The sequence below is a fragment of the Rhinolophus ferrumequinum genome, chromosome 4, assembly GCF_004115265.2.
Source record: "Rhinolophus ferrumequinum isolate MPI-CBG mRhiFer1 chromosome 4, mRhiFer1_v1.p, whole genome shotgun sequence".
Lineage (NCBI taxonomy): Eukaryota > Metazoa > Chordata > Mammalia > Chiroptera > Rhinolophidae > Rhinolophus > Rhinolophus ferrumequinum.
The window spans coordinates 98,498,816-98,511,736 of NC_046287.1; the positions used below are offsets into that span (position 1 = coordinate 98,498,816).

At 43.5% G+C, this 12,921-nt stretch overlaps 1 protein-coding gene across 1 annotated transcript; it reads right to left on the minus strand.

The window, feature by feature from the left end:
• Positions 1-5,020: 5,020 nt before the first annotated feature.
• SHISA2 (shisa family member 2) lies at positions 5,021-12,457 on the minus strand. The gene is made up of 2 exons (XM_033103718.1): positions 12,078-12,457; positions 5,021-8,831 (listed from the first exon to the last, which is right to left on the minus strand). The coding sequence occupies exons 1-2, from the start codon at positions 12,409-12,411 to the stop codon at positions 8,278-8,280; spliced, it is 888 nt and encodes a 295-aa protein (XP_032959609.1). The 5' UTR covers positions 12,412-12,457; the 3' UTR covers positions 5,021-8,277.
• Positions 12,458-12,921: the final 464 nt, after the last annotated feature.

The window sequence follows — 12,921 nt, forward strand, 5'->3', positions numbered from 1 at the left end:
TAGTACCTCGGTTTTCAAACGTCTCCATTGCCGAATACTTCGGTTGACGAACACCGTAAACCCGGAAGTAAAGGCTTCGGTTTTCGAACACGCCTCGGAAGTCGAACAGGTCACGCGGCTTCCACTGAGTGCAAGATCCTCAGGCCTCGCTGTCGGCTGTTTTCAGATGTTTCAGAACTCGAACCATCTTCCGGAATGGATTACGTTCGAACACCGAGGGACCACTGTAGTTTTAGTTTTGCATTAAAATGGGACGTATGAACTGCTGTAACTTTAATCACTGCCTTTATGCACTGTTGTAATAGGTAGATTAATACGCTGGCAACATACACTTCAGAACGATGAGGAAAGTCATCAAAGCCATTCGAATCACAAGGCATAGTCTCAGCCGAAGGATGCCAGTTATTGACATACAAAGTCACAGCTTGCACCCTGGCGGCAGTTGGTACCAGTTGCCAGCTTTTAAAAAATGTTTGACATTCCCAGAATCAGCCTCACTGTGTCCCGCTGGGACAGCAGTCAGCAGGTGCCCCCTCTCTGAGCAGGACAAGGCTTTTCCTTAAAGTTCCTAGATTCTAATAAAACCCCCCACGGGTGGTAATTGCTTCGGGCAGTTACTGTCTCTGTTGCCTCAGGGTACCCTTTCACTGGTTCAGTTCTCTAAATCTTGTTTAAGCAATTCCTTATGCAAATTCTCTGTTAAAAATAATGTGTGACAAGGGCCATACTTACTGAGAAAAATATACATATACCCTATGACACAGCTGTTCTACTCCTGGAATTCCACCCAAGAGATCTGAGCGCTTATGTTCACCAAAACATATGTTTGAAAATGTTCCTAGCTGTATTATTCCTAACAGCCCCAAACTGAAATAGCCCAAATATCCATCAACAGTAGAGTGGATAAATAATTAAGATATGTTCATATGATGGAACGCTCCGCATACTGCTCCATTCAACATGAGTCAAAACACTGATTGAAAGAAGCCAGACACAAAAGAGTACATAGTGTGTGAGTCCATTTATGTGAAGTTCAAAACCAGGCAAAGCTCATCTCTGGTGACAGGGATCCAAAAAGCACTTCTCTTTGAAGGAAGCTATCAACAAGATTTTTTTCTTTCTCTTCATCTGGGTGATAGTTTATCGAGCTGTCCATTTAAGATTTGTGTGCTCTACTGTGTGTAGGTTTTAAGTCAGCAAATTAAAATAAAATGACCCCATCTATGTTCCCAACTGAACCCTGATTGGTTCAGAGAGGAGATGCATGGCAGACGAGAAAGGCTCAATAGGAATAGCCAAACCTAGTAGAGATACAAGGAAGAAAATTCCTGTGACTTTACAAAGCAACAGTATAGAGAAACAAGACAGGCCACTTAGGGTATTACAAAGAGTGGTATTGATTCAAGGGTCAGAGAAAGTCAATTCTGTACAAGTCTCTTCGGCAACCTAAAACACAAGAAATTTAAACCAACCCAAATAAAACTAATTAGGTTTTGAAGCAAAAATAAGGAAACTCTTCTAAGGTAGTTCTGTTATAAGGAGCTATATACAGAGGGTGCCAAAAAAGTGTTTTTAAGTAAGGAAAAAACTGTATGAAAATTACGCTGATGGTAACCACTTTGAGCACCTCTTGTAATTGCAGAAGTCAAATGTGCTTTGTGTTCATCTTTTGTTATCAGTGTATATTGAGTATTACAATTTTAATACAATTGTTTCCTTTCTTAAAATGTGTATACATTTTTTTGGCACTCTCTGTATATTTGATATATTTTGTCAATATAAATTATGTATTTCTCTATATTGGTCAGGTTAAGAATATCTTTAAAGAATTAATTACATTTGTATTATAAAAACCCATTGGATGCCACTAGAGCTGTTCTCCATCATGTCCTTTGTCTCCCACCAACCTTAGGAGGTAGGTGTTGTTAATCCCCTTTGACAGAGAGCACACTGAGGTTCGGAGACATGAAAACTCTGCAGAAAGCCACACCATAAGTGGCAGAAATGGGTTTTAACCTGAGTCTATCCAACTCCAGAGGAAGTTCAATAGAACCAATTATAACTGAGACAAGGAAAGCTGAGCACTGCAAACAAACTCCAGTTTTAAAAATCAGTCATGAATTGGGAACAGCGTCTTGGATGAGATAGCCTCATATAATAACTGATTTCTGTTTCAAATTTTCCTGTGATCATTCTGTACACATGAGTATACACACACGTGGTAATGTTATATACATGTTGCAGATGGCAATCAGTCTTCTACAGCTGTTATGTCTACCGAATAAATAATGTCTGTGTAACCTATGATTTTTCTAAGTGGAAAGACCTACGCTTCAAGATGGTTAAAATTAAGATGCAAGTTTTATGTTTGAAATCAGTCTTTAGGCCACCATCATAAATGTTCTACTCCTTTTATCATCTCTCACTTACAAGTTGTTTTAAAAGCATTAATTTTAAATTTCTTGTTCTTGATTTGAGTCCTTCAATTTGGGGTATAAATGTTGAAGGCATTCTGAAGACTTAAGTGTGAAAAGCAGAATGACCCGTGGAGCCAACTCTCTATAAAACTTTGTAATTTTATCTTCAAGTGATTCTGCCATGGTGCCTATAGTTAATATTCAAAAATACCTAACATCTCGGATGAGAGTAACTGTTTTTCTAGGGTTTTATTTTTCCATTTTCCACTGACAAATGAGTCTATGCAGAAGAACAAAGAGTCACAAAAAGCAAATGCAAATCAATGCACTAAAAGATATTTACCTACTTTACTGCTGTAATTCTCAGGGAAAAATTTAATAATTTCTAACTTGTTGTCATCTTCCACTTAACCCCTTAAAGACACTTGGATGACAATAACATTCATGTTTTAAATTGAGAAACAAATTTCAACAGGAAAATAAATTTTCTATGTTAAGTATTTTTGAATGAATGGACTGAGTGAAAATAGCTAATCTCTGGCGAGAGAGAGAGAGAGAGAGAGAGAGAGAGAGAGAGAGAGAGAGAGAGAGAGAGAGAGAGAGAAACGAGATGGAAATGTCCTCCAGGCTCTACCACCTAAGTAATAAGGAGAAGAAAAAGAGGAATAAGGTTGAATGATGAGGCATGGTGTTCTCATTTACATGCGTGATTTATTCCTCCTTGTAATATTTAGGCTACTCCTTTTAAAAATGAAAAGGGCTCTAGAGGTGGAACACAGAGGGTGTGCCCTCCTCAGTGGCCAGGTCCAGACCCACTTCCGGGCTCCCAGGGACTTCCATGGATTTTTAAAACCACTGCCACCACCCACTCTGTGTTGAGCTACCTCAGACACTTTGATTTTTCTCCTGCTCAAGAGACCAGGGAATTAAGCAGAATGGGGAAGTAAGCACTTTTTTTTTTTTTTAAGCCCTAGAAAGTTCACTTAGCCATTAGTGCTGATGCAGTATTTACTGAGCAGGAACTCAGCACGTCCAGTGGGGCTGGTAGCTGCCGGAGTTGCGGGATTTCCATCCCAATGACTGACAGGGTCAGTCTGATTTCTCCGTCTGCCCGTCCTAACCCTTCTCCCCAAATTCCGATGTGCTCCCCTATGTACATCCTGTAAGTAGAGGTCTACACTGGACAGGATTGTAAAATACATGTTACACAATTTACTGCCATTCTGCCATTTGTTACTGCCATTCTGACTGACCAGCTGAAGACCAGGCTAAGTTAATGAGACGTCTCCATTCTAAAGTCTATGAAAAAGAACCACACTTATTCCTTTTAAGCATTTAGGAAGCTTGAGCAACAAAAAACAAGGATTTGTTCATTAAATTAAACCAACCACTTGAATGAATCACTGAGGATGTGTGGTAAGGAGATGGAAACTATGAGAAAAAGACCACTGTGAATTTGCAGGAAACAGAGACAAAGCCTCTAAGAGAAAAAGGAACTAAACGTGAACGCCGTCACCAGGTAGGGGCCAAACTGCGAGGACAATGTAATATTCCAAACTCTTTCCAATCCCAACTTTCAGTACCATTCAAACTTTTCTCCCTGTTGGTGGGAATGTAAATTGGTGCAGCCACTATGGAAAACAGTATGGAGGTGCCTCAAAAAATTAAGAATAGAACTACCTTATGACCCAGCAATCCCTCTTTGAAAAATTTTGAAAACATTTATTCATAAAGATATACCATGTTTCCCAGAAAATAAGACCTAGCCAGACCATCAGCTCTAATGTGTCTTTTGGAGCAAAAATTAATATAAGACCCGGTCTTATTTTAATATAACTCATATTAATTTTTGCTCCAAAAGACGCATTAGAGCTGATGGTCTGGCTAGGTCTTATTTTCGGGGAAACACGGTATGTACCCCTATGTTCACTGCAGGTTTATTCACAGTGGCCGAGACATGGAAACAACCTAAGTATTCTTCCATAGATGATTAGATAAAGAAGATGTGGTACCTATACACGATGGAATACTACCCAGCCGTAAGAGGAAATGTTGCCATTTGCAACAACATGGATGGATCTTGAGAATATGCTCAGTGAAATAAATCAGATGGAAAAAGTCAAGAACCATATGCCTTCTCTCATATGTGGGAAATAAAACTGAAAGCAGCAAACAAGACAACACAAATTCATAGACACAAACAACATTATGGTGGTTATCAGAGGGAAAGCTGGGAGGGGGGACAGTAGAAGAGGGTAAAGGGGATCAAATATAAGGTGACGGAAAGCAACTTGACTTCGGGTGGTGAACACACAATGCAATATAAAAAAGATACAGATTCATACACTTGAAACCTATGTAATTTTATTAACCAATGTCATCCCAATAAATTTAATAAAATTTTATTAAAAATTAAAAGAAAATTTTTCTCTCGTGTCCAATACATTTGCAAACATCTGCCCTAATTTTCCTCACCAACTTCATTCTAACCTTCATGGTTTCTTCAAAAGATGCTTCGGAAAGAAGCTTAAATCCTAATTTGTAATTTTAAAAAAGGAGAAAATATTGGTCACCAAATTCATGAAATAAAACTGTGTGATTTCTTGAAAAAATAAGCTCAAAGTAAATTTAATAGATGAAATATTTCATCAGTCAAGCATTTAGGAATGTAATCAAAAGTGGAAGGCGAGTATTGCAAAGTAAATATGCTAAACCCAAATGCAGTTGTCTTAGTGGTCTTCTCACCACTTGGGATGTTGGTATTATTGTTAAATTTTAACTTTTCCGGACACAGCAGAAATGATAGGAGATGCGTAGTTTCCGGGCTCTTGAGTGGACATAAAGAGCTGGTTAATTTCTTCTTGCTTGCAATCAAAGGGTCTGACTTTCTTTCCTACACACAGGGACAGAAAAGTCCCCTGGAACCATCATGAACCAACACTGAAGGTTTAGACACAGAAGAAATGGTGCAGCAGGGAACTATTTTTCCATCTGTAACTGCTCCTTCCCTCCACCCCCAAGATTTTAAAATATTTCTACTGGGTATGTATTACACCTTATAGGTTCCGATTTCATGACAGTTAAGGAGGGTATACCTAAACCAGGTAATGGAACTTTTTTATTTTGGCAGCTAAGTTTCTCCAGTTACCAAAATTGAAAAGGTCTAAGGGTACGTCTAATGATGTCGTATTTCTGGAAAGAATCCAAGTAGGACTAAGTGAAAAACTCATGTCATTTATTAAAGTGCACTTTTGCTTTAATTATATTTAATTACAACATAGAAAAAGAAGGAAAAGTTAGACAGTCTTATAAAGAGAAGCAAGCACCCTCCGACATAAGCACCTCCCTTCCTGTACGTTGAAAAAGGCTGTCCAGATGTCACAGAGGCACCTGCGTCACCTAAGGATTGACTAGATTAGGGATTGGAGAATCATAGCCCGATGGCTAATCGGGGGCCCACAGCTTGTTTCTGACAGCCCTCCAGTTTAGAAGGGTTTTTACATTTTGAAATGGAAAATATTCGAAAGTAGACTGTTTTGTGACATGTGGAAATTGTACGCAATTCAAATTTCAGTGGCATCAATACGGTCTCACTGGCCCCCAGCCATGCTCGTTGGGTTATGGCTGCTTTCACAGTGCACTGGCTGAGCTGAGTAGTTGCTAGAGACCCTTTGGCCTGCAAAGCCTAAAATACTTTGTATTTATTCTCTGGCTCTTTACTGAAAAAAAGTTTGCCAATCCCTAGGCTGGTGATCTCTAAATTCCCTTTCACCCCCAAGCTTCTAGGAATTTCACTTCCTTACATAAGCCTGAATCCTCCATCAAAGGTGATATAACCTGATCATCTAACGATCCCCAAAGAACTGTCTCTTTTGTGCTGTCAACCTTTGCCATGGGATACATAAAATACTACTCACGGACGCATGGAACATACATATAAACTTCTCAGATAGTAATTACTTTTAAAGGTAGGGGCTCTTGGTTCTAGAAAGCAATAGTTATAATTTTGAGCAATTTTATTCTATTAACAGGTGTAAGATACCATATACAATTACCAGGTAGAATGAAAATGAAAAAACCCAACTCCCCTAGGAATTCATACCATAAAATATTTATTAATAAGTAAAATGATTTCCCCCTGCCTTTGGTTATTTAAAAAAAAAAAATTGAGTATCTTTCTTGATGCTAAATGCCAACAATGGTTTTACATTTATTCAGTCATGAGACAGATAATAGACAGATACATAGATAGATAGATAGATAGATAGATAGATAGATAGATAGATAGATAGATAGACGATAAATAGATAGATGATAGAGTAGATTGAAGATTGATAGATGATAGATAGATAGACAGACAGTAGACTGAAGATAGATGATAGATAGACTATAGATATTGATATAAATGTGTGAAAGACCAACCTTACAATGTTTTAATTACAAATCTTGGTTTTTGCTAACAATTGGAAATTTACTTACACATATTTAAACTTATTTCTTATAAGTAAACAATACACAAATAAATTCACTTGAATTTCATCATTCAGAACACTGCTAATGAATACAGTGCTTGACGAGGACTAAAAGAGAGAGGAGAACAAGAACTAACTTTGTGGGGAAAGAAAGGCAATATCTCTTAGAAAAGTTTTTCTCTTGACTTAATAGTCCCTGTTGCCTGAAAAATAAGCCATTTTGATAACGAGAGTATAAAAAGCGTTATGATTTGCAAAGTAAATTGTATTTGTGGCTTAAATTTCATCCCAAGTCTCGGATTATGGCTGAGGAGCTACACTCAATCTTTGTAAAGCATTTCTTTGATATTTACAGGGAAAATAAAAAAATGTTTTATCAGATCTAGGCAAAACTGCTGATCTTTAATTATAAGAACGGTAATTATCTGTACTTGATACTATGAAGACATGGGGATCTGAAAACCAAAAAGAAATGCCAAGCCATACCACGTGGTAAAATTAAACATAACTTGGAGAAGAAGCAGGTGATAGTTTATGATTTCCATATAAAAAACATCTAATTACTTCTTCTCAGATGTCACTGTAAAGTTGGAAAATTAGAAGATACAATCAAGATGGGATGAATGGCTTTATTACGACACCACCCACTACTTCAAGACGAAAATAACCCCAGAGTTCTGAAATGTCATTAGTTAAGTAACTATACAATTTCTTTCAGTCTCTTTTTAATGTAGAAAACCACTTTGTAATAAGATCTCTACACAAGGTAAAAAAGCACAAAATAGACCAAAAAAAGCACAAAAATAGACAAAATATATATATCTTTTTACAATGAAACTAAGATGTGCCTGTGAAACACTGAGATCAATGACTAATCTCAGAGTTCAAATTGGATTTCCTTTTATAATAATTGTGTTCTTTACATCTTCCCCTAAACCTTGGATACTTATTTAAAAAAATCTTACCCAGGTAAAAGGGAGGAAACATGTATTCTGACTTGGTACAGTAAAAAGCAAAACAGAAATAATAATAATAATGATATAATTAAAACCCTTAATCTGTCTGTTTACAAAATTCTCTTGACAGCCATACCTCAAGGGCACTTAAGGGCTCAAGCATTTGTCATACAACCATGGGTAACAACACAGGCATCTCTAGGTGATGCTCTTTTCATCATAAATCAATCATGCACTAGGATGAAACATATCCAGAGAAGCTAATTCAGAAAGAGATGTTTTCACACAGTTTGGGGGCAAATGAAGCCATCCAAAAGAAGCGTGCCATCAACACCACCAGTGTGCTCGGACTTCTGCTTTGAGAATCCTTGCCGAGTCCAGAGTTTGCCTGTTTCCCCTGGTCTCACACAGGAACTGGGCCGGCACCATGACTTACACGGTCACGGCTGGGTACATCTTCTGTTCACTGTTAGTGTGAGGGAAGGGGGCCTGGATCTGCCGGTAGCCCGTCTGCAGGCCGTCCATGAAAGGGGGTACAGGAGTCATGGGCACCGAGTCGTGCTGCACCGTGTACCCCACATATGGGGGATGCAAGTACTGCCCTTGATGGGGCACAATTTGGGTGGCCTGCTGACAGTTCAGCACGGAGAAATTGGTGGGCATGTTGACATACACGTTGTTCATGGTCCCCTCGGGCAAGCAACAGTTGGTCTGTGACCTTGTTGGGGGTGCCCGGGCCCCTGAGTTGGCGCTGGAGCTGGAGCTGGCAGCTGTGCTGGACTGGCGGGAGGACGACCCTCGGGAAGTGCTGGCGCTGGGGATCATGGGGATGGTCTCCATCAAGCGGTTCCCTCCCGGTGCCCGGCTCTGCTGGGGCTCCTGCTTAGGCCGGAGACACCTGCAGCAACAGGCCGCCACGAGTGAGCCCAAGATGATGAAGGCGACAAACACGGACCCAACGATGAGGAATGGCACGTAGATGGGGACTGGAGGGCAAAAACATAACATTGTGATTTACTGTGAGAACGCAGTAAAAATCGGTGTTTGGCACGGGAGACGCATACGTGAGCGGCACTGATGCTCAGAATTGGAGGACCCAGGCTGGGCCGGTTTGTGCACTCATTAGCAGCCCATAATATGCACCATCCTTTATCACGTGCTCAGGAAAGGTGATAGGGCCCTCTAGGCATGGCGGATCAGCGCCCCCATCCCCAAAGCAAAACTGTTCATTTCTACAGCCAGACTCACCAGTCGCAACACTGATTGACTCAAATATCCAATTTAGCAAAAATATGGGTATCATGTTTTAAAGACTGTTCTGAAATTCCTACAATAACTGAACTGCCCAAACTTAAGTCTGCCCTAACAGACAGTTGTAGGATCTGTATAGAAATGAGTTTAAATTATTTAAAAGGCTTTTTTTCTTCAGAAAGTTACTTACATACTTGGCAAACTCCTTTTACCATTTTTTAGCAAGTTCTTTTTCACAGGCAGGTAAATCAAACAGTTAGGTCAGACTCTAGCCACGACCATTTCCAAAAAGAGTCTGTAAGTCACAGAGTTCAAAGAAGGGTAAAAACGACTGCACACATGCTTGCCTGGCTGAGGCTGGTCTTCAGGTTGTAGGGCTAGCCTGGGGCACGGGGTTTTGCCAAGGGGAAGTGCCTGTGTGCAGGTAAGTTATTTCAGGCAACGGGTCGACGGGGACCCAGGTACCAAGAAGAATAAATGCTGGGAGCAAGAAGACATTTGCTCCAGGAAAGACAGCTGCCCACAGAGGGCCAGGACAGCACCCAGGCTGGGCTGAGGTGGAACAGTTCCAACACTGGAACTCTCGGGAAAGCACAGCATAAAGCAATAGGCACCATAGGTATTTCACGAGTGAGGTGTATTCTGAAAAATCAAGTCGTAAAGGATACTAGTAACTTTACTAAAATTGGTAACAAGCTCCTTTTTTATATTATTTGACTTTAAGAAATCTTGTGGGAGCCATGGGGGTAGGGTAGCAGCACAGGGCTTTCAGAAGCTAGACAGAGAATCTGCAGGGAGGAGCCTGAAGATCGCCTCAGAGCCACTTCTCTGGAACTCCACCCGAGGTTACCAAAATCCTGCGATGTGTGATGTGTTCCTGCCCGTATCCTCAACAATTTGATTGGAAAACACATGTGGACAGGGACGAGGCCTCTCTGGTTATGGCAAAGCACAGCACCAGTACAGCGGTACAGTGCGGCATTTCTGAGGTCACCGTGTGAAATACCTACCCTTTGACGGGCCACTGGAACAGCGGCCTTTCGAATTATGCTCATTGTGACGGCCCTGGTATTCCTGGATTCAGGGTTTTTAGAAAACAGTAGTACTTGAAGCCATGGAGAAATAGTGCCTTATAAGTAAAACGGATTTTATAAGTATTTAACCACAGCTGACATTTGAAGATTTCCTTACCCTTCCATGCTGAACAGACTAAATACTATATTAAGACACAGTACCCCTTGAGCAGGCAGAAACACTTGCTACAGTTTGCAGCACAGCTGGGTTTCTGACAGTAGGACTGTTCTAATTACACTGTCACTTCAGGCTAACTACAGCACATTGGAGAGGTGAATGCGGGCTTTTCCATCTGCATACTATAAATATTTCATTCTCTAAATTAAGATACCAGCCCTAAATATGTCACCAAGGAGTAAACAAATGATAGTTTAAAAAAAAATTATAGCAAAAACTAGGTGAAAGCCGTAGAAGTCCACATAATGAATTTTGGGGAGAAATAACTGTTCTCTTTCCAGGATTTTTAATTGGGAGTGTAAATAACTACACAGGCAAAGAATGCAGTGTTCCTCTAAGCTCTTCACACTGCTTAATTAGGCATGTTGTCCTCCTTGGTTGTAGAAGGAGTGAGAGGAACAGAATTTTTAGGAAAAAATATTTAAAACTGGGCAAACAAGGCACCCACACACATCACACGGTATCAGAAGTGTGCTGCCTACTGATCTGTCCAAAGCCAAACTAACTTTTTAGAGGCCATTACCCAGCCCAACTTAGCGGACACCCGGAGGTAGCAGTTTCGTCTTGGACTCATTTCACAATGCTTTATTCCACAGCCACACACCCTGCAATGCTGAGCTTGAGTTTTAAGATGGCACCTTTTCTGGAATCCCCCTCAGTTCTCTCTTCAGATTCAATGCCGCGGAACAATAGCAGTAGCTTACTAATAAACGCTCGACTGCAAAGGGACCAGCACTGAAAAGAGCTGCCTCTTACCAGGCCAGGGAAACAGCTCTGTAAACACAGACGCCACTCGGTGCCAAGCTCAGGTAACTCAAAGCCTGGACTCGGCGTTCTGGTAAAACGTCCTGTCCTTGATACAACCAGCTGCAAAAAAATGGGGAGGCGCCCCCTCTGTGGCACGCTTGCCATTTGGCCTCTATCCCTACACCGACCTAAATCCTCCCTCCCAAACACACACATATTGATGTGGACCCTGGACGGGGGCCGTCTGGGAGGTCTGTGAAGAGTGGAGGAAATGGAACCTATCAATTTCTTGCACGGATTTAATTTTCCAACTCTAGCTTTGGCACTATGAAAAAACATAATTAAAAAAAAATCAAAGCAGCAAAGAGCAAATTGGGCACAGTTCTGAGGTCACACCTACCAAGTCTGACGTGGTGAGAACTGTGCAGAAACCAGAGAGGCCAGGAGCTGGCAGAGGAGGGGTACAGGGGCGTGTTCGGGAGGATGTGAGTCCCCCGCGGTCTGGTAAAGTGAGCCACCCACGGGAAACCTTGAGGAGCTGCCTTCCTTCCGAGGAACCTACACGGAAGTATCCCTGCCAGCCCTCCTGGGCGGGGAATGCCCTCGCGGTTTCCTCGGGTGCCCCTTACTAGAAGTGAGACTTCTGGAGACAGGAGGCATGGGAGGTGCCCCCTAGGCCCTTGGGAGAAGGAATGTGGCGCTGTCTGCGACCCTCTCTGCCTTAGGTGTGTGGTTTGCTTGGGAAAATCCAAGCCAAGCTACTCTTTAACTCACAGATGGGGAAACTGAGGCACAGGGCGGTGAACTGGTGCCCCAATTCGCACACATTAATGGCAGGGCCAAAATGCAGAGACGACCTCCTGGTCCAAGACCCTTTTCTGAAATCGCAGTCCTCCTAACTCCTTTCCCCTCTCCCGGCGCCCAGGTACCGTCCAGGCGAAGCCAACCTTCCTCCCCTCTCGCGCTCTGCCCGGCCGCCCTACCTGCCGAGCCGTCTGGGCCGTCTTTGTCCGCCCGGCCAGGCTCACCGGCGCCCTGCTGGCGGTCGTTGTCGCAGCCGCCCTGGTCCAGGCGCGCCTCGGCGCTGGAGCAGCAGTAGCGCAACGCGCAGCTGCCGCAGCAGATGGTGGCGTCGCCGCCGTCGAAGCGCTCGGGGCACTGGAAGCCGATGCGCCAGACGCCCTGCGCATCCAGCCAGCCGTGGCAGTACTCGCCGCTGGCCCGCGCCCCCGCCGCCAGCAGCGCGGCCAGCAGCAGCCGCAGGAGTGAAGCGGCGGTCCGGGGGGAGGCGGCGGACCGGCGGCGTCCGCCCCACATGGCACCACCCTGGGCGCGGGAGGCGCGTCTCCAGAAGACGCAGAGCAGTCTCTGGGAAGTCGTGGCCCCTGGGACCCAGGTCCCAGGGTGCTGAGGCCGGGACCTCTTCACTGAGTCACCCTTTCGCGGCGCTTCCCGCGAGGGCCACTGCCGTCTGCCGCGACGTCCGGGAGCCGACGACGCCGGGCTGCTGGGCCAGGGGGCTCCTAAGCCATCCCCTCTCTCAGCCGGGTAGCCTGGTCCAGAAGGGGTTGGCCTTGAGAGTGGAACTCTCCTAATGCAGTCAGAGGGCCCCTGGGGCTGCCGTCCCGCAGCCCCTGGAGGCTTCACCCGCAACAGGAACCGCCCTGTGCATCCCCGAGGGGACGATCCCTCGAGTCGGAGGACCTCTGGGCACGCCGCTGCCGACCTGGAGCCAGGGCGCTGCAGCAGGGTTTGAGACTCGGGGTCCCGCCCACGAGTCGGGGCGCCTCTCCCTTCTTTTACTCCCCTCTAGGGCGATAAGGGGCC